General features: G+C 43.8%; 1 protein-coding gene across 41 annotated transcripts in view; it reads right to left on the minus strand.

The window, feature by feature from the left end:
* The window catches only part of clasp1a (cytoplasmic linker associated protein 1a), a 414,750-nt gene that overhangs the window by 198,228 nt on the left and 194,249 nt on the right, over positions 1-22,273 (minus strand). For all 41 annotated transcript variants that reach the window (XM_072470321.1, XM_072470304.1, XM_072470277.1 and 38 more), the window contains exons 9-14: positions 18,938-19,084; positions 8,440-8,510; positions 5,807-5,899; positions 4,828-4,973; positions 2,335-2,470; positions 303-373 (exon numbers count right to left, since the gene is read on the minus strand). In XM_072470321.1, the coding sequence (XP_072326422.1) occupies positions 303-373; positions 2,335-2,470; positions 4,828-4,973; positions 5,807-5,899; positions 8,440-8,510; positions 18,938-19,084 (664 nt within the window). The remainder of the gene's footprint in view (positions 1-302; positions 374-2,334; positions 2,471-4,827; positions 4,974-5,806; positions 5,900-8,439; positions 8,511-18,937; positions 19,085-22,273) is intronic.

Consider the following 22,273-nt stretch of genomic DNA (forward strand, 5'->3'; position numbering starts at 1 on the left):
AAATAGATCAAATCATAGGGGAAATCTAGTTAATTACTTATGTATGTAGAATTATTGTGCAGGATGCTGTGGCTGCTGAAGACCTGCAACAACTATGTGGGAAAAGTTCAGCCTATGTGAAGATTTCAACTTTGCAACTGGCACATTTCCAGGGGGATTGGCCCACAAGACTGCACTGCAAATTTAATTCCTCTACCCTCCACTTTTCACCCTAAAGGATGGGTGCAGTAATGTTTGATTTTCCACCCCATCAATACCAAATCAGAGCAGTTAATAGAACAATGTCAAAATTTCAAACCTACCTCCGAACTGCCACAGTCTTCGATGCACAGTTGCTCGAGATAACCGGTATTAATCTATGGAAGTGCGTATGCTGAAAAATATACATTTTTTAAGATTGGATCCAAAACAGAGTACGCATTATCAATTCTCAGTGATTACTGCAGTATTCCATGCAAATATCATGCATCCATGATATTTGGCTGAGCCTAGCTTCTCTTGATCAAAATGGTTCTATTTTTAAGTTCTAAGAACTTAAAGCTATAAAACATTTTGTAACAGCACACAAACTAAACAAAGCTGACAGATTCATAACTGCATTATAAAGAATATATACACACAAAGTTTCCTCAATATACCAAAAGGTTGATCATGTAAATGATTATTTTCTCTGATTTACAATGGCAGAAATCAAAGTTGTCCACAAACCAAATCGCAGGTGTATCATTTTCCTGTGGTCTTCAGGACCCCACCACCAGGTTTCAAATGGTGTGTGGTTGGGGGTGGGGGGGTACAAAAGTCTCCACGATGTGGAAACCAGTCATTAAACCTGTGATTTCCTCCAAATTGTCCAAATAATGGATGGGCCCACTGTCCAATAAAAAATGGTGGATGGTCTTTCAAAGCTGAAGGACCGAAAGGAGGTTCTCCAGTTTGAAAGCAGCAGCAGGATATGGCAGGTAAGGTGAGGGAGGAGACACTCCAAAATGGGATCTCTCCAAATTTTTCAAACTTAAAAGAACAGCTTTTGGAGCCAATTCACTATTGCAAGGGCTGGGGAGGAAGCACTCCTCCACAGCATGGTCTGTGGCTGCTGCTGAACCCAGACAAGCAGGGTGAGCCTCTAACCCTACCAGGAGTGCTGCTCCCAAGGTTTCCTGCTGGGAAGCCTTCTCCAGGTGGCTAAATCACCCCCTGCTCTCTTTACAATGCAACTAACGGAGGGTGGGAACATGGAGGCTGACTGAAAAATCCCAGTTAGCCTCCAACAACAAGCCCTTTAAGCAGCGCAATGGGATATGTGCCCCATCACTCACCAACCTCTCACCTACCCCACCCCCAACCTATCACACCTGTGGTAGAGAATTCCACAAGTCCACAACTCTGAGAAGTTATTCCTCATCTCATTCCTGATTGGTTTACCCTTTATTCTTGGGCTGTGACCCCTAGTTCTGAACTTTCCCAAAATCGGGAACATTCTTCCCACATCTAGCCTGTTCAGTCCCTTTTGCATTTTATATGTTTCTATGAAATCCCCTCTCATTTTCCTAAAGTCCAGTGAGTACAAGCCCAGTCAATCCAGTCTTTCTACAAATGTCAGTCCTGCCATCCCGGGAATTAGTCGGGTGAACCTTCGCTGGACACCCTCAATAGCAAGTATGTCCTTCCTCAAACTAGGAGATCAAAACTGTACACAATATTCAAGGTGTGGCCTATCCAAATCAATTATCAGGGGAGCATTCTGAAGCCCAATTTTAATTGAATTCATTTTGGCAGACTAATATTTGGGTCACAATGTCAAAAATAAATACATCTCCCACCACGCAATTTCAAATGGCTTGACAAGAATTTGACTTTTAGCATAAAGCTACCTACTGGTGACTAACTGGGATTTAGAACAGCTGCTTATTTAAAGAGCAGTAAGTTTTTTTTCCCCAACTGGCTAAAAACTGATTTAATAGAAAAAGTGCATTCACTGCATTAGTTTGAAAGAAATTAACTCTAGAAGTAGCTGTTCATAAATGTTGCTGCTGAGCAACTACAGTAGCAAAGCAGGACTCAGGACCACAGAAATGTATCGGTGGAATTCACAATTACATTAGTGTGAATAAAATACTGATAAATCATGCAGAGACGTAGGGACAGTTTCAAAAGAAATACAGAACAAATGCAAGCACTGAATGAAATAATTTGGCACAGCAAGAAATTGAGTTTTGTTCCTAAAATCTTTGTGGGGGGTAAAATGCTGCTTCTACTAAAAAGAGACTGAGTTGTTGGAAAGTGCACATTTAAGAAAGGAAATTAGACAAAGGGATGCAGATTTTGTGTACTTACTCGAATAAGTAATCTTATAGCTGCTATACCAGATGTAGCTATCACTTTGGCACTATTAGCAACAAGGTTGAACAATGTTGGCATAATGGCTTCTGCACCATGATCGAAACGATTTCCCAGAACAGATGAGAGATGCCTAGAAAGAAAAAAAAGTAGACTTTAGGCTCAAAGACTTTAGCACTAGGTCCCCAACTAAGAATAAAAATAAAGGTTCCAATAAAAACAGTACACCATTGAAAACACATTTTATTATTTTAAATGTTATTTCTATAATGCTGTTATAAACACATCTCTAGTGGTGTCATTCATTGAAATGACAATATTCTGAATTTAAGAAGTTTGTATTGTTAATGTGTGCACATGATTGCAATGTAAGCTATGTCTTTAAGGCTCTTTCAACAATGCAAATTTATGTTGCCCTTTTAACATTAAAAAAGCACATTCCAAAGTACTCAGATAGACACACTAAAAATGGACAGTGAGAGAATTAACCTGTCCTTCCTCCAATAATGTCTTGGGATCTTTTACATTCATTTGAAGAGACAGGCAGGACCTTGGCTTACTCAGTTGTTGCATTAGATTGTCAGTCAAGATTATGCAGTCAGGTCTATTTGCGTAGGGTTTGAACTCATGACCTTCTGACTTAAAAGCTAAGAGTACTCAGTGCTACAAAGGCTGACATATTGTACTAGTCAGAAGATATTCCTCGTGAAAAAGCTTACAAGAAACTTTCCATCCAAAAAGAATCATTGAAGTAATTTTATTTCATGGACCAATCTTCATTCAGTCATTCAAACAATGATGGTATTCCTAATTTCCTGTCAATTCCGAAAAGTTGCACTTCATGATCAGTGTTCAGGTGTAGGAGGATGTCAATTTTATTTTTACCCGAGGTCTTCAGTTGCCCAATAACTACAGTCACCAGGTTTGTAAACATAAACACAATTAACTTTTTATTGTTAACAGTAATTCTAAGTAAATAGGCAAATACAACTGATTAACTACCATCTAATTTCTAACCCTGCCCAGTCTTTAACATGCCCCACCCTAAATGATAGTCTTTGTTTCAGATAGATGTCTTCCAGTTACGTTTCAGTGTGGACTCACAGAAATAGCAGGCAGCTAGCATAGAGAGAGAAGAACGAGAGAGAGCAACATTGAGGCAGACCGCTTCTTCTTTCAGGGTCTAGCAGCTTCTGCCTTCAGAAAAGTAGGCAACAGAGCAGAGACAGGGAGCTGCTTCCAACTGGAGGGTCCAGTAGCTTTCCCTTGGTTCTCTCTGGAAAACCCCATCTGACAGGAACCATTCGCTGTCATTTGCCAGGCAGAATACTGCCCCTGTCCAATCCATTGGCCACCAGCCAACTAATTGAAACAAACCCCTCCACATTCTTGGGTGCCATAACGTCTGGGTTACTCTGCCGAAAATACAAAAATAACAGTACTATTTTAACGTTTTGAATTCCTTACTTCCTCTGCTCGACTTCAAGGTATGTCTCCATTAACGATCCATGGACCAAAAACGATAAAGGCAAAATAAGAAATAGGAACCAAGGGAATAAACAGGAAGTGCCCTTATAGTGCAGTGACAGAGTTAATCATTGGCAGCACAAGGTTAGCTCAAGTCTGCCCCTCCCGTATAATGTTAAATAGAGGACAAAAGGCAAATTGGGAATTTTAAACTTGGAGATGAGCTGAAATTGGAGTGAGCGAGCAAGCTCTTTTCATCGACACGAGCAAACATTGGGTTGGAAAGTGATAGGGAGAGGAATGCCGAGGCACACAAAGTAATGCTTGGAGATGGCCTCGTCAGTGATCGAGGCCACAGGAATGCAGAGGCCTCAGTAGATGGCTAAGTTGAGCAATGTCCAGAAAAAGATTTTAGATGGAGAGATGGACAATGAATTCAGAGAACAGAGAGGATGGCACAGTGGTTAGCACTGCTGTCTCACAGTGCCAGGGACCCGGGTTTGATTCCAGCATTGGGTGACTGTGTGGAGTTTGTGCTTTCGCTCCATGTCTATGTGGGTTTCCTGCAGGTGCTCTGGTTTCCTCCCACAGTCCAAAGATGTGCAGGTTAGGTGGGGTTACAGGGTTGCGGGAAAGGCTGGGGGATTGGGCCTAGGTAGGGTGCTCTTTCAAAGAGTCGATGCAGGCTGGATGAGCCAAATGGTCTCCTTCTGTAATGTAGGGTTTCTAAAAGAGGCCAAGATGGAAAGGAAAATAGGTAAATTATGGTGTTTCACTTAATACAAAGGCTGAGTTAACATATGGGAAGGGTGGGAGAGGCAGGGAAAATTTAAATTAGATTTTTTTTAAATATGGTTTGCAAATCAAACCATTTCCATCCTTGATTGCACAACCAGATCCCCAAAGTAAATGATTTTAAAAGGGCATTAACAGCAATTAAACCTCAGATTACATGATAGCAACTACATCTACAATACTAATTGCAGTTGGTACGGTTTGCTCATTGCTCATTTCATTACTCACCCCAATGTTATACAAGCTTCACGGACAACTTGAGAGCGCAGGTCTTTGGCTGATAATTTGAATGCTCCGTCTAAAAGTCGTAGATGTTGAAAGAAACATTCATATTCTGCTGCTCCAGCCACCACTAAAGACCTAATCTTCTTAAGCTGGCAACAAGAAAAATTGTTTTACATGCAAGTCTGTTATGAAGTGGAAATTAATAGAAGAGAATTTGAACAGGAGAAGCTCATTTGACCCCTGGTTTCTAAAGTTCCGACAAGTGTACAATAAGCAAGCTACCCTGGGACTCACTTGTACACACAAATGTCTTCAAGAAATATTTTGTGGAATTACATGCAGCTAAATTTTAGACCTTTTATCTGTCCCTGTACCTCCATAATTTAACACTCATCAGTCCTCCGCAGAAACTGGCAGTCTCTCCCCAGCAGTGATGGATAAAGTGTTTTTAACTTCCTAGTTTATGTGTGAATACTTCAAATTGATCAGACACTTATCTGTTAAACCCACTGCTGCTGTACGCCAAGAGATGCCCTTGACTTGACGCCAGATTTAAATTGTTGTTAGGAAAAGATCTAACAGAAAATGTTAGATCTTTGTGGTCAGCTATCTTCAAAGTCAGCAGCTTCACTGCTTCGCCACTGACTGAAAAAGCAAACCAAGTATTCATAAGGGGGTGCAGGAAGGAGAAAAGCGAGAAAATCTTAGTTTTCAATTGCATTCGAAAGTAAATGATCAATTCTTCAATTAGTTTCACATTATTGCGCAACATTGTCCAGATTTGTACACTGATTCCTTTTTAATTCAAGTGGCACTTTTATTGTAAAAGAACATTATTCAATGCCAATCCCACAGTTAAAAGTCTTGAGAGTTCAAAGCGAACAAAATTTCACAACAAAAGCTTTTGCAAACTTTTGAATACTTTCACACGCAAGAGGACATCAGGTCTGGAGGTTTTACAGCATTTACTCTTTACACTTACAGCATTTACTCGCTGCTCCCAGTCATGCTTATCATCTGATAAAACTTCTCTAATTTTGTTGATGGATTCTTCAAGGTCTCTGTTGGAATAAATCTAATAACAGAATAAATTGCAGTTAATAAGCATTACATCAAATTTTGAGGCTTTTCACAGTAAAATAATTGTGCTTTGTTTGATTAAGCCACGCAGCAAGAACACATGATCAAAAGAATAATAATAAATAATAATAATAAATATGGTTAGTTAGACAAAATATATATTTTTAAACATTTCATGTCAAGATGACCAGAGTCAAAGACTCCATACATTTTATAGAAAAATTCTGTTAAGTGAAATTTTGGGCATGATTCAGCAGACCACAGTGAAAGTCTGGTTTTGGGCACCTTTGGTGGGAGTGCCGTGAGCCACATTGGCGAGATCGTGATCAGTATTCACTGGCGGTTAGAGTCAAAAATGAGTCCCCAAGAGATTCTCGACATTACTGGCTCCCTCGCCATCTGATTTGCCATCTGATTCACGCCTCAGCTGCTTGCTGCTAACAAGGGGCATCTGCTTTTAAACGTTCCCTCACCATTCACTCCCAGTCAACACACAAGCATGGGAGCGCACAGACCTGCTCCTCGCTTTGGAGATGCAGATCTCATAAGGTTACTTGACGCTGTGGATGAGAAGTGGAGAACCCTGTTCCCCAAGTGGAGAACCCTGTTCCCCAAGTCCTCACCCCATATGGGGAACAGGCCCGGGAAATCGCAGGGTTGCCAGAGGAGAAAGCAGTCACTGACTGAGAGGTTGGCCTGTGCCAGAGAGGTGAGCATCCACTGACAGACGAAATGATCCTGCCCACTCACTGAGTACATGTTCATTGTCTTGCTTGATCACCAGATTGTGAGACCGGGCCATCGGAGCCGTAACCCCCAACACCCCAGGCAGATGCAAGTGATAGGACACAGCCGTGACATTTAAGGGAGGGGGGGGTTCAGTGATATTCCAACTGCAAGGCCAATTGGAGGAGTCCCAAAGGCTTCAGGCGCAGGAGATGGCACTGAAAATGTGCGACAACGAGGCCATGTGGCACAGGTGCCGCACTGTCGCTCTGCTGAGATGGACTCTTCTACGGCATATGGTGTCATGGAATGTTCATAATGCCTGCACACCTTGGGCCACCACTGGCCTCTCCTTCTGGCTCTCTCCTCAGCATGATGGGCGGCCAGCGGCTCCCTACACATGGGGTGCTGCCTCCAGCCTGTGTTGTTGCTGCTGCCTTCTACGGCGTCTGGCCGCCTCAGCTGCCACAAGCATAGTGAGGACAGCCTCTGCAGGATTCACACCAGCCAACAGTTTTATCTGGAAGGAATTGGAGGAGACTGATAATCTGTTGAAGCATCCATCCTCAAATCCCCCAACCCTCACCCTTACCCTTACCATGACTGTCCCACCTTCTCTCAAGAGTGCCACCTAGTGAGACAGTTGTTCTGCACAACACCCCCCCCTCCCCCCCGAACAAGATCAGGAGCCCCTAGACCCGAGACCTCTGCCGGGAACATTAGGGTGGCTGCCCTCCGTTCATCCACACACCCTTTGGCAGTGAGAGAGGATCCTCAGTGGTGAAGCCCTGCTCTTTAGGCATCAGAGTTTGCTGGACGTGCAGGACCCTACTCATTCTCTGAGCCATGGTCTCCGAGAAGGGCACTGAACCATTGCAGTCCATCTGATGTAAATACACCCAGTGTGAGGTCCAAGTTCTTTTTCATGAAGTGCCAGTAAAAGAACAGTGATCTAGCTCAAAATCAGGATGGCATGTAGTTCGGTAGATGCATCTGCTGTTCTGGCCCTTGAAGTAGGAACCTTGGCGAGTTGTTGCAGTGATTCTTGTAGATGCTACACACTGCTGCCACTGTGAGCCTGTGGCGGAAGGCCTGGAATGCTCAACGTGGCAAATGAAGTGCCGATCAAGCAGCCTGCCTTTTCAGAGCTTCCCAGCATCTGACCTGCTTTTGTAGCCAGGGTATTTATTTTGCTGTGAAAATTATTTTCTGGGCAATGATAATTTCCACGATAAAGATGATGGAGGATTCAATGGTGGTAATACCACTGAATGTGAACAGGGCTTGGTTAGATGATCATTGCTCAGCAGTGTGATGCAAATGTTACTTACACTTATCAACCCAAGCATGAAAGTTGTCCAGGTCTTGTTACACAAGGACACAGACCGTTTCAATAACTGTAAATTTTACACTAACCTGGATTAATTTTGACTAACTGCAGTTTCCAACATAAACGGAGAGCATTTTATTTTTATAGTCTGTCACTTGCAATAGTACCATAAATATAACACTTGTATTTTTATGATAGTTTTGGAGGGCACATGCAGAATGAGTTCCAACAGACTCAATTATGATCAGGATTTTAGTTGCCATACTCCTGGTTAATATGGATTTACGTAGGTACAATGCTCATTTCCAACCGTAACCTATATTACAAAATATTCCAAGTTACACTAGATTCCATTCAAGAGCACATTTGCTGTACAGCTAAATCTTCCAATTAACAAATTTTTGGTTCTCAAATAGAACAAAGCTATGTGGGCAACTAAATATAAACAAGAGAAGCAGAGAGAGCAGATTCAGGATTACCTGCACTGTTGGAACTTCCTCATATGCACGGATAAAATCATCCTCATCGACAGCACCTGCACCATCTTTGACTGTTGAAAAAAGAAGCAAACTGATAAATGAAAGTTGCAATTGACCAAAAAAGTTTGGTTTGGTCTGTTAAATTTATGTAGATACAGCTGTGAAATGGATCCCCGGTCTCAAATACCAAAACTATCTGGTCAATTGTTTGGGCCCCAACTTCACAAACACATCCAATGCAGCACTGCAGGATTCACCTTCCGCTTTCCATACAAGTCTCTTCACCTGAGAATGCTACTTTGGTCCAATTGGCAGCCAATCAACTTTGGTTCTCTAGGGGGAAGTTCAAACTCATTCCTTGCAACCACCAGAGGATACAAACCACACCTGGTCTTGAATCAAATCTAGAGCCATTCCCACCAGGGTCGGGGTCATCTGTTCCCCGTAATTCTAGAAATGAAATCTGTAACATAATGCTCTCTTACAAACAGGAAGTACATTTAATCTGGAGTAAATGACCAAATTATGAACAGTTTTAAAATTTTAGAGGAAAGCACAACAAACAAAGAAAAATACAGCACAGGAACAGGCCCTTTGGCCCTCCAAGCATGTGCCAACCATGCTGCCCGTTTAAACTAAAATCTTCTACACCTCCGGGGTCCGTATCCCTCTATTCCCATCCTATTCATGTATTTGTCATGATGCCCCTTAAACGTCACTATCGCCCCTGCTTCCACCACCTCCTCCGGCAGCGAGTTCCAGGCACCCACTACCCTCTGTGTAAAAAAACCTGCCTCGTACATCTCCTCTAAACCTTGCCCCTCGCACCTTAAACCTATGCCCCCTAGTAATTGACACCTCTACCCTGGGAAAAGGTCTCGGACTATCCACTCTGTCTATGCCCCTCAATTTTGTAGACCTCTATCAGGTCGCCCCTCAACCTCCTTCGTTCCAGTGAGAACAAACAGAGTTTATCAAATTTTTCCTCATAGCTAATGCCCTTCATACCAGGCAACATCCTGGTAAATCTCTTCTGCACCCTCTCTAAATCCTCTACATCCTTTTGGTAGTGTGGCAACCAGAATTGAACACTATACTCCAAGTGTGGCCTAACTAAGCTGCAACATGACTTGCCAATATTTATACTCAATGCTCCGGCCAATGAAGACAAGCATGCCATATGCCTTCTTGACTACCTTCTCCACTGTGTTGCCCCTTTCAGTGACCTGTGGACCTGTACACCTAGATCGCTCTAACTGTCAATACTTTTGAGGGTTCAACCATTCACTGTATATTCCCTACGTGTATTAGACCTTCCAAAATGCATTACCTCACATTTGTCCGGATTAAACTCCATCTGCCACCTTGCCGCCCAAGTCTCCAAACAATCTAAATCCTGCTGTATCCTCTGACAGTCCTCATCGCTATCCGCAATTCCACCAATCTTTGTGTCGTCTGCAAACTTACTAATCAGACCAGTTACATTTTCCTCCAAATTATTATTATTATTTTTTTTTTAAAATAAATATTGTATTGAGGTATTTTTTGGTATGGTAACAGCACAATAAACAATGTACATTAAACTATAAACATAGTGCAAATGCCGTCTCCCTCCCTTACAGGTCCTACCTTTATTATCCCCTACTCTAAGCTAAACTACCCCCCCTCCCCCTTTCTGCTAACGATTAATTTTCCGCGAAGAGGTCGACGAACAGTTGCCACCTCCGGGCGAACTCGAACAGTGACCCACTCAAGGCAAAATTGATTTTTCTCCAGAGAAAGCTAACCATGCCCAATAGCCAGGTCTCCGACTTCGGGGGCTTTGAGTCCCTCCAAGTTAATAGTATCCGCCTCCGGGCTACCAGGGAAGCAAAGGCCAGAACGTCTGCCTCTTTCTCCTCCTGGATTCCCGGGTCTTCCGACACCCTGAAAATCACCACCTCTGGACTCAGCGCCACCCTTGTTTTTAACACAGTGGACATGACATCTGCAAACCCCTGCCAAAATCCCCTGAGCTTCGGACATGCCCAGAACATGTGGACATGGTTCGCTGGGCCTCCCGCACACTTTGCACACCTGTCTTCCACCCCAAAGAATCTGCTCATCCGGGCCACTGTCAGGTGAGCCCGGTGAACGACCTTAAATTGTGTCAGGCTGAGTGAGCCTGGCACATGTTGCGGACGCGTTGACACTACTCAAGGCGCCTGCCCATAGACCATCCTCTATCTCTCCTCCCAGCTCCTCCTCCCACTTGCGCTTCAGCTCCTCGGTCTGCGTTCTCCTCTGACCCCACAAGTTCCTTGTAAATGTACGAGAGGCTCCCTTCTCCTCCCCACCCTCTGGAAACTACTGTCCTGAATCCCCCTTAGCGGTAGGAGCGGGAAGGTTGACACCTGTTTACGTAGGAAGCCCCACACCTGCAGATACCGGAATTTGTTTTCCCTCGCCAACCCAAACTTCTGCAGTGCCCTCATACTCGGAAAGCTCCCCTCTATAAACATATCCCCCATCCTCTCAATCCCAGCTCTCCGCCATATCCGGAACCCCCCATCCATACCTCACGGGGCAAACCGGTGATTATTAGATTGGGGACCAGACCGATGCTCCCATGTCTCCTCCATTGCCCCCAGACTCTGAGGCGCCACCACCACGGGGCTGGTGGCGTACCATGCTGGCGGGAATGGCAGAGGTGCAGTTACCAACGCCCCCAAACTGCTGTCCTTGCATGAAGCCGCCTCTATACGCTCCCATGCCGACCCCTCCCCCACCACACACTTCCTGATCATGGCTATATTTGCTACCCAGTAATAGTTACTAAAGTTTGGCAGCGCCAGCCTGCCCTCTCCAACTCCACTCAAGCATTACCTTCCTTACCCGTGGGGTCTTGCCCACCCAAACAAAGCCAGAGATCATTTTGTTGACCCGTTTAAGTAAGAACCGCAGAATAAAGATGGGGAGACATTGAAACACGAACAGGAATCTCGGGAGGACCATCATCTTCACCGTCTGCACCCTCCCAGCTAATGACAACGGGAGCGCGTCCCATCTCCGAAAATCGTCCTTCATTCGGTCTACTGGCTGGGTCAGATTTAATTTATGCAGCCGGTCCCATTCCCGCGCCATTTCAATGCAGAGGTACCTAAATGGGCAGCACGGTAGCATTGTGGATAGCACAATTGCTTCACAGCTCCAGGGTCCCAGGTTCGATTCCGGCTTGGGTCACTGTCTGTGCGGAGTCTGCACATCCTCCCAGTGTGTGCGCGGGTTTCCTCCGGGTACTCCGGTTTCCTCCCACAGTCCAAAGATGTGCGGGTTAGGTGGATTGGCCATGATAAATTGCCCTTAGTGTCCAAAATTGCCCTTAGTGTTGGGTGGGGTTACTGGGATAGGGTGGAGGTGTTGACCTTGGGTAGGTTGCTCTTTCCAAGAGCCGGTGCAGACTCAATGGGCCGAATGGCCTCCTTCTGCACGGTAAATTCTATGATAAAAATTCTATGATAAAAATTCTATGATAAAGCTTCCCCCTACTAATCTAAATGGCAGCTCCCCCAATCGCCTCTCCTGGATTGCAAACATTTCACTTTTCCCCTTATTTAGCTTATACTGCGAAAACAGGCCAAATTCCCCACCAATTCTCATGATTTCTTCCATCCCCTCTAATGGGTCCGATACATACAGAAGCAGGTCATCTGCCAACGGCTCCATAGGTAGCGCGAACAAGTGGGGAGAGGCGGCATCCGTCTCGTCCCCGGTGCAGTCTAAAATAGTCTGATGTTGTCCTATTCGTCCGTACACTTGCCACAGGAGCCTGATACAGCAACCTGACCCAGTCAATAAAGCCCCGCCTGAATCCGAACCGCCCCAGTACCTCCCACAGATAATCCCATTCTACCCAATCAAAAGCCTTTTCTGCATCCATTGCGATCACTGCCTCTACCTTCTGGGGGCATCATGATCACATTTAACAGCCTTCTTACATTGGCCATCAACTGCCTACCTTTAACAAACCCCGTCTGGTCCTCCTCAATAACATCCGGAACACAATCCTCAATCCTGGAGGACAACATTTTGGCCAGCAGTTTGGCGTCCACATTCAACAGGGATTTCGGCCTGGAGGACCCACACAGCTCCGGGTTCTTGTCCCGCTTCAGAATCAGTAAAATCATGGCCTGCGACATCATCGGGGGCCGCATCCCTCTTTCCCTTGCCTCATGAACATCCTCATCAACACCGGCCCCAATATCCCAGAGAACCTTTTATAAAACTCCACTGGGTACCCATCCGGCCCTGGGGCTTCACCCACCTGCATGGCCTTCAGACCCTCCACTATCTCTTCCATCCCGATTGGGGCCCCGAGCACTTCTATCAGCTCCCCGACCACTTTTGGGAGATTCAGCCCTCCCAAGGGCCCGTATCGAGATCAGCTCCCCTCTAACCACCACCTTCAGTGCTTCCCAGACCACCACTGCTGAAATTTCCCCCGTGTCATTGACCTGCAGGTAGTTCTGAATGCATTTCCTCAGCCGCTCGCACACCCCTTCGTCAGCCAAAAGTCCCACATGTAACCTCCAGTGCGGGCGCTGGTTACTGTCTTTACTAACCTGCAGGTCAACCCAGTGCGGAGCATGGTCTGAGATTGTGATCGCCGAGTACCCCATGTCCACCACCCTTGCCAGAAAGGTCCTGCTCAAAATGAAGAAATTGATCCGGGAGTACACTTTACGCACGTGTGAGTAGAAGGAGAACTCCTTCACCCTCGGCTGTCCAAATCTCCATGGATCCCCCCCCCCCAATCTGATTCCATGAACCCTTTTCCGTTTTTGAGCTTGACCGGTCCAAGCCAGGGTCAATAACTGTGTTGAAAGTCCCCTCCCATGACCAACCTGTGCAAGTCCAGGTCCGGTATCTTCCCCAGCATCCTCTTTATAAACTCCACATCATCCCAATTTGGCGCATACACATTTACTAATACCACCTGCACCCCCTCCAGTTTCCCACTGACCATAATGTACCAACCTCCCACATCCGAAACTATTCTACCCACCTCAAACACCACCCGCTTATGGATCAGGATCGCGACCCCTCTAGTCTTTGAATCCAGTCCCGAGTGAAAGATCTGACTGACCCAGCCTTTCCTCAATCTAATATGGTCAGTTACTCTAAGGTGCGTCTCCTGCAACATTACCATGTCCGCCTTCAGTCCCCTAAGATGCGTGAACACACGTGCCCTCTTGCCCGGCCCATTTAACCCTCAAACATTCCAGGTGATCAGCCTCATTGGGGGGGCTCATTGCCCCCCACTTCGCCGATCAGCCATCCCCTTTTTGGGCCCGCCTCCAGTCTATGCTCTGCACCTCCACAGGCCCGCCCCCAGGCAGCCTCCGCCCCCCCAACCTCCTCTCTGTCCCTTGGCCCAAGTCCCTCCCTCGTCAGCAGAACCTTCCCCCTCCCCCCCAGTAACCACACTCTGTAACCCAACCCTTTTGATAAACCAAGCATATGCACCCCCCCCCCCCCATTGCGCTTCCGTGAGCTAGCCCACCCAGCTAGTTTGATGGCCCCCATTCCTGGCGCCGGGTAGTCTCCCACCTATTGTTCCCTCCCCCCCCCCCCCCGCTCATATAATATACTCCAACATCAAACAATCCCCACACAATTGCCCGACAGAAAAACACCCAAATCTAAATAAGCACACCTCCATCCCCCAACTGTGCAAATGAAAACCTTAACTCACTCAGCTCTGCCACTGGTCCCAAATCAACACAGAAACAGCTTCCACAAAGCGAAAAACGTGAAATTAAAAAAACATTTTTAAAAAAGTACAGAGAAACAAAAAGAAAAAAAAAACATGAACGCTGCAGCAAAGTTCAAAAGTTCTCAGTCCACCACCAGTCCTTTCCAGTAAGTCCAGCACGTCCTCAGGCGACTTGAAATAAAAGTGCTGTTCCTTGTACATGACCCAGAGATGGGCCGGGTACAACAGTCCAAACTTCACCTTTTTCTTAAAAAGGATCGACCTAATCTGCTCTTCTCCTGGCCACCTCCACACTCAGGTCTTGGTAGACCCGCAGGATACTATTGTCCCACTTACAGCTCCATGTCTGCTTGGCCCACTGTAGAATGCGCTCCTTATCCAAGTACCTGTGGAATCTCACCACCATTGCCCTCGGGGGGTCACCCGCTCGCGGCTTCCTCGCGAGTGCTCTGTGAGCCCTGTCCACCTCCAAGGGTCGGGAGAATGCCCCATCCCCCAGCAGCATTCCTCCAAATCATTTATATATGCTACGAACAGCAACGGTCCCAGCACTGCTCCCTGTGGAACACCACTAGTCACAGCCCTCCAATCAGAAAAGCACCCTTGCATTGCTACTCTGTCTTCTATGGCCTAGCCAGTTCTGTATCCATCTTGCCAGCTCACCTCTGATCCCGTGTGACTTCACCTTTTGTACCAGGCTGCCATGAGGGGCCTTGTCACGATAAACAATTTCTCTTAAAATGCAAGTCATGATTTTCAATATGCTACACTTGTATCAGACTGTTATCTCTGCAATTATATATCCACAAGATAATCAAATAAAAATTCAAATAGGATTTTATAATCCTAATGTCTATGAAAAAAATCACATTGATGATTATGAACTTAGATGAAAGACAAAAACTAAGAATTTACATAATGGCAACCATGAAAGGGTCAAATGTATAATATTATTGTTTATCGCATTCAAAATTATAGCTAAAATACATAAAGCAATCATGGATTTGTTATGACATCAAAAGTTGTAAACCATCCATGGAGGGTGTTGCTTGCTTGCAGGTGTGGGGTCCGAGGTTTAAGGCTTAAGAGCTCTTGCACAAGTCCATACAATGGAAATCTCTGTGGATCGCCACCTTGATGTGGAGAAGCTTGTTCACCAAGGTCTACGTCATTCAAAAGGTTAAAGTCCAACAGGTTTATTTGGAATCACTAGCTTTCGGCATGCAGCTCCTTCATCAGGTGAGTGAAGAGGTAGGTTATGTAGGGCAAGAGTAGAGTTCGGTGGAAGGGGTAACGGAGGAATTGGGGCCAATACTGGAGGAGGAGGTGTGGAGTGAGGCTTGGAGGCTAGCAACGCCAGCCGAGTGCTTTGACATGGTTCGGTGATTTGATGGAATCTTTGCACCCAAAGATGGTCAATTACACTGTGAGGGGTCATTTGAAGGGTTTTTGATTGTTTGTGTCCAGTTAAGGATTTTATTTGTATTTTGTTATTTCTTTGTAATTTTGTATAAAATGTTACAAGTTTAATAAAAATATATATTTTAAAATACAGACTGGGGTTGAGCAAGACTGTATGATAGCCCCCATAACATTATCGGCATGGCTATAGTTATTCACCTTAAAGCTCAGCTGCCTTGTGGTGTCAGTAATAAATATCATTTAGATAGAAAAGCCTAAAAGGGCAGTAGATGCATAGTGAACACCACCAGCAGCAGGTTCCAAGCCATGCAATGTTTTGACTTGTAACTAAGTTGTGTTCCTCCACTGTTGATGGTCAGAATCCTGGAACTCCCTCCGAATTACACTACGAGTGTACCTACCTACAACACATGAACTGCAGTGGTTCAAAGTAGGCAGCTCACCACCATCTTCTCGAGAGCAATTGTGATGAGCAATAAATGCTGGTCTAGCCAGTGACATGCACATCCTACAAATTAATAATTTTTAAAGCCTTTGTCGCCTCCATGCCAAAATTAAACGAACCACAATAGACACAAATGATCTGCAGTTTGCAGATTACTGTCGATACCTGTTTCCCATTCTCACCAGATTTGCAAGTCACTCTTGATCTCTTCAATTCTGCATACAAGAAACCCAGCCTGTCCTTAAATGTTCCCACAATAAAACATGTTACGGACAAAAGGGGGATTAATTTAAACAGCCGTGATTTCTCTTTTGCCACGCTCCAGTAAACAAAAGGATGTTTTAATTTGCTTCCCCTTTTATACGCAGTGGAGTGTTTCCCAACCCCTCGGTTTTGGTGTGGCCCAATGTTCCATTAATGGCCCCACAGCAAACTCGAGATAATGCAGACTCTCAAAACAAGGGAGGCTCTGCACCTCACAGGGGTCATTAAAGTTTCTGTGATACTGCCACGATCGCTCTTTTTGTTCAGGATCCCAGACAGAAATAGCTTCAGTCATTTTAAAAAGATCTTTGCCAAGTTTTTTTAAATGTTAGAAATTAGCCATGAGGATAATTATACATATTTTATAAAAATAAGTGCGAGATCGTGGTCTCCGTCAACCCACATGTGGTCAACTAAATCCCGAACTCTGGAACCCATTAGCTCATCGGGACATCTTACCCCATATGCTCAAAGATCTGCGGTTGTCAGTCGCATGAAGACCCAAAGCAGAAACCTATGCCCGAGTAGACATCATCCTCAAATCAGAAGACAGCCATCGACAGTGGGAACAGATTTTGACAGAAAATTTGCCTATTGGAATAGAGGAGAACCTTTCAACTCTCCTCAAATTCCACTGTCAAATTCATGGTGTGTCACTTACTTGAATACCAGAGACTATTCTTCACACTTGTTCCCAAACAAAACTCAGTGTTTGAAGTTTTCAGTCACTGTGGAAAATCCAGCTGCAAGCAACACTTAACTACCAGGGTCACATTATTGGTGATTGCATGTATAGAAATAATTAAATCACTTGCACTAGTAGTGTATATGGGCAGTATTTATCCCTATTTTGGTCATTAATAATTATTGATGAATCAACATCACGAAAGCAGCTTAATTGTTCCTTTACCTTGATGTCATTTATGGGATCTTACTGTGCAAAATAGCTACAACAGCAACTTTTAAGTCATTCATTGCCTATGATGTGGTGTGTAATGCACTGGGCTGTAAAAGACACTATCAGTTCCAATTTGGTTTCTTTCTCCATGAAACAACGAGCCTATTGCGTTATGTTTAGAAGAGGAAGGAGGGATTAGATTGTGCATGTGTTGGCAGTTTGTTTCTGTGTGCCTGGATGCACAAAAGGATGAACCAGAAGGTTTGTTTTTAAGACTTATCCAATTTGTCTCATTGCCAATTCACCCAACCTGCACATCTTTGGACTGTGGGAGGCAATCAGGGCACCCAGAGGAAACCCACGCAGACACAGGGAGAATGTGCAAACTCCACTTGTCACCCAAGGCTGAATTGAACACGGGTCCCTGATGCTGTGAGGCAGCAGTGCTAACCACCTGCCCCTGGGTGATTATGTTTGCTTCCATCACAGTCAGTGCATTCCCAGATCCTCTGCTGATTGCCAAGTGATACAGTTTCATTATACAAGTTCACACATATAATTAATCTTGTAATGCTCATTTCAATTACAATTATGTGGTAATTTTATTTGCTTATCCAAGTGAAGTATTAGAGGACACTATTTAGTCAAAATTAATTTACAATCACAAGCTTTAACATCAATGCTCTTGCGTTTTTAGATGGCAGACATTTTTGAAATAATATTTGCACTTGCGTTTAATGGCACAGTCTTTACAAGCCTAACCAGTGTCAATGGTTCGTATTTTTAATGCTTTTCCCATTATAAGAAATTTAAATTCAGAATATCTGATCTTTGATGAAAATCTATTCACCATTACTGGCTCCAATCTATGGCACCCAAAAGTACTATCACCTTCCCAAAAGATTGAATCTGCAGCAATAAATATCAAAACAACAAAATATCCACCACATCTGGAATTTCCCACTCCTCTTTAAAGGATATCATCACCCATTTTGGGAGTGGCAGAAGCAGAATTAAAAAAATATCAGGTTTCATGAAATATAATCTGTAAAAAAAAAAAAAAGTGGTAGTTCAAAATAGCTGCACAAATTCTGTTTAAAAAGAAAAACTAAAGTTTAGATTTTATTCCAAACTGGAGTTTCACTGATATTGTTGACCACAAGGTCCTGAAGTATAGAAATATCATCCACAGAATTAGATTGTATAGCTGGATGATTAAAGGATGGTGAATATGGGAACAGGTCGAGTAAAAATGAGTAAACCTTGGCATGGACTGGTTGGGAGGAATGGCCCATTTCTCTGTTCCCAAATTTTATCCAGAGCTGCAGCACGGTAGCACAAGTGATTAGCACTGTGGCTTCACAGCACCAGGGTCCCAGGTTCAATTCCCTGCTGGGTCACGGTCTGTGCGGAGTCTGCACATTCTCCACGTGTCTGCGTGGGTTTCCTCCGGGTGCTCTGGTTTCCTCCCACATCCAAAGACGTGCAGGTTAGGTGGACTGGCCATGGTAAATTGCCCTGAGTGACCAAAAAAGTTAGGAGGGGTTATTGGGTTACGGGAATAGGGTGAAGTGAGGGCTTAAGTGGGTCGGTGCAGACTTGATGGCCGCATGGCCTCCTTCTGCACTGTATGTTCTATGTTCTAAGTTAAGGTGGTCACAGAACAAATGTATTGTAAATTGAGACACTGAATATATCTATCATTCATAGTCACCTGTTCCACTCCTCAAGCCAACTGCAGCCGATCCTGGCCGACGACCAGTACCAATTGGACGCCGTGAACTGGGAGCTTTTGAAGATGTGGAGCTAGCAGAAGATGGTCTGTTTCCATCCACAGAATCTTCATCATCAAAATTTTTGTCTAGATAAAAAGAAAAATACATGAAGAAAATGTCTTCAATCAGTATTTTAAAATATGCTTCAGTATAAAATCATCATCGTCCCTAGGTGTTAATTAATGGAGGCAATTTCAAAATCACACATCACTACATCATTATCTGGTGACTATTTCTTTTCAAAATGACATCTAAAACACCCTAGAGATGACTGCATATTTCTGAGCTGTCCTCCATTACATATGTCTATTCTCTTTAATACATAGTATTTAGTGCATTTTAGTTCACATATACGCTGCTAAAATAGACAAGCATTCACTTACAAGCACAAATGTTTTTGCAGATTAGTCTTCTCATCATCCCTCCCTTTAACAATTGCAATCACCACCTCTGCTTCAACAGATTCTATTTGCAATCAATCCACAGAATGATCAATCATGCCCTCACGTGCTGAAGCTAAGCACACACTGTCCGCTGAGCATTAAAGCAGATATACCCCAACATATTCATCACTAGTATGTGCCCCAAGTCCAAACAAAATATTTAAGATGACAATGTCTAAAGGTGGAAATATTGTATGTGATTTAGTCTTTAATGGCAAAAGGACTATCAAAGAAAAGGGGAAGCAAAAAGCAATCCCTACTGCAATCAAAGCCCAGTGCTAGATAGAGTCTGCCTCAAGCATCTCATGGGAGGCATTAGGAACACTCCAACAGCTGTCATCAATTTCCTTTGACAAATAAAATGTCGGCTTCATTACCCATTTCATACTCTTCTGACCTCAATATTAAACAGCTGCACACTCAAAGGCAGTATCTTGTACAGATTATATTTTACTGGTCACTATTTCAGAAGTTTTTTTGGAAAGATATTTATGAGTTAAGACATACAAGTATTATTTCTCAACACATATTTGATCAGACACCCTCAAGGACCAAGAAACTGCAGAAGGGGAGGCTAAATATCAGCATGAATAGTGAACAACATGAGATGCGTTTCAATCTAATGTCTTGAACCTCCTTTACATCAGCAAAGGCACACACAAACATAGTTTTTAATTTATTTTATGCAATAAGGCACATTTTAAAAATGATTGCTTCCCTTGGCGAAGTAAGTGCATCTTTACAAGCTTAATATTCCAGTGACACATGGTTCCAAAACTTAATAATAGGGAGTTCTCCTTTTTAGAATAATACAGGGCTTCCATGTAACACCTCAAAATGTGGATTCATAGCACAAAACAATAGTTTCACCCGCAACCAAATCTTGATTCCAAAATCAAACAACTTGAAGAACAAGACTTGAAAAACTGTATGGATTGATAAAATACAATTATGCCGATCAAATGCACGCCTCACTCAGATCACTTAGAATCATCTCTCACTCTTCATATTTAATTTTCTGAAGAAAGGTACATCAAATATACATTTAACTCCAAGTTAACCATGAAAATCCCCCCGGAATATTTATCCTCCCCATATCTCAGTTGTTTAGCTTTGACCTGCTGTTCTCCAAAATGTCCTGTGCTTCAAAATGCAGAGGAATTATTGCATCCCATGAAATTTTGATCATCTCAGCCTGCACTAGCCACTATAAACATCAATCTCATATCACACAGATAATTAAAGGCACCCTATATCTGCAGTGGAGCTACAGCTTTAGAACAGCAGTTCTGCTTGCATCAATTATTACAGGGAAACATACACTTCCGTCTCTGCACCAAAACCATACAGCATTTTTAAAAAAAATATAAATCGGAAACCAAACAAACATTCAAGCATTAAGCAGCACTGGGATTGATGCTGAAGACGTGAGGATGTGAGGAACCCAGCTACTATTTTTACACTACTATATCTAGACTGTCATTGCATCATGGTTTTCACAATTCTTCACTTACTCAAACATGATACCGACATACTGAATAGAAATCAAAAATAAGTTCCTTTTGATGTTACAGAATGTGGGTTCACTCGTTAGTTTAGTTGGCAAATGCACAGGCAACATTGCTACTGAGTCATATAGATCCGTAGAGATTAAAGTTTGATCTGTGCTGAATTGGGCAATTTCAGTAAAGACAATAGATGGAGTATTACAATAGGGTCTGAATAGGGGGGGGGGGGGGGGTTATCATTATTCCAATCAGAAACAGATAACCATGGCCGGAGTTGACATGGTCCAGCTGTGACACCACTAGTGAGCTTAGTATCAGCTGATGCAGGATGACCTCATGAGGAACCTATGTGAAGCTTGCTATTAGTCATATAGCCAGAGGTTGGGGAGGAGGTGAATGTATAGATGGTTGAAAATGGGAAGAAATAAAAGCGAGTGAGTCAGGCCTTTTATCGGGTAGCCACGATTCAGATATTACATCAAGTTTCATAGAATTTACAGTGCAGAAGGAGGCCATTCGGCCCATCGAGTCTGCACCGGCTCTTGGAAAGAGCACCCTACCCAAGGTCAACACCTCCACCCTATCCCCATAACCCAGTAACCCCACCCAACACGAAGGGCAATTTTGGACACCAAGGGCAATTTATTATGGCCAATCCACCTAATCTGCACATCTTTGGACTGTGGGAGGAAACCGGAGCACCCAGAGGAAACCCACGCACACACGGGGAGGATGTGCAGACTCCGCACAGACAGTGACCCAAGCCGGAATCGAACCTGGGACCCCGGAGCTGTGAAGCAATTGTGCTGTCCGCAATGCTACCGTGTTGCCGTGCTACCGTATTACAGGAATCATTCTCATCTTTTTATGTGCTCAGCTCATGAAGGTTTCTCTTTCTCCAAAATAAAGTAATGAAATTGCATTGTTTTGTACTGGTTGTGAAAAATATTTTAAAAGCAAGCAGATAGTATTGGAAGTCCATAATTGAAAGCAAATTATTTGGTTTAAAAAGGTAAATTTTTGTTTATAATACTTGATGAAAATGATTTTCACTAAGCTCCTGAAAGAAAAATAATCAAGTAAGCTTATATGTGAGTGAAATATATTAACTGAACATAATTTGTTCTGCATACCAACAGAAAACTCCACAATGGGAGAATGGGGTAGCGGTAATGTCACGGGACAAAGTTGATGTTTTGAGGACACAAACTCAAAATCGTCATGGCATGGTGGAATTTAAATTCAGTTCGTGAATCTGGAATTGAAAGCTAGCTTCAGTAATTTTGACCATGAAACTACCACGGATTGTGTAAAAACCCCAAGT

This window comes from Scyliorhinus torazame, chromosome 2, assembly GCF_047496885.1.
Source record: "Scyliorhinus torazame isolate Kashiwa2021f chromosome 2, sScyTor2.1, whole genome shotgun sequence".
Lineage (NCBI taxonomy): Eukaryota > Metazoa > Chordata > Chondrichthyes > Carcharhiniformes > Scyliorhinidae > Scyliorhinus > Scyliorhinus torazame.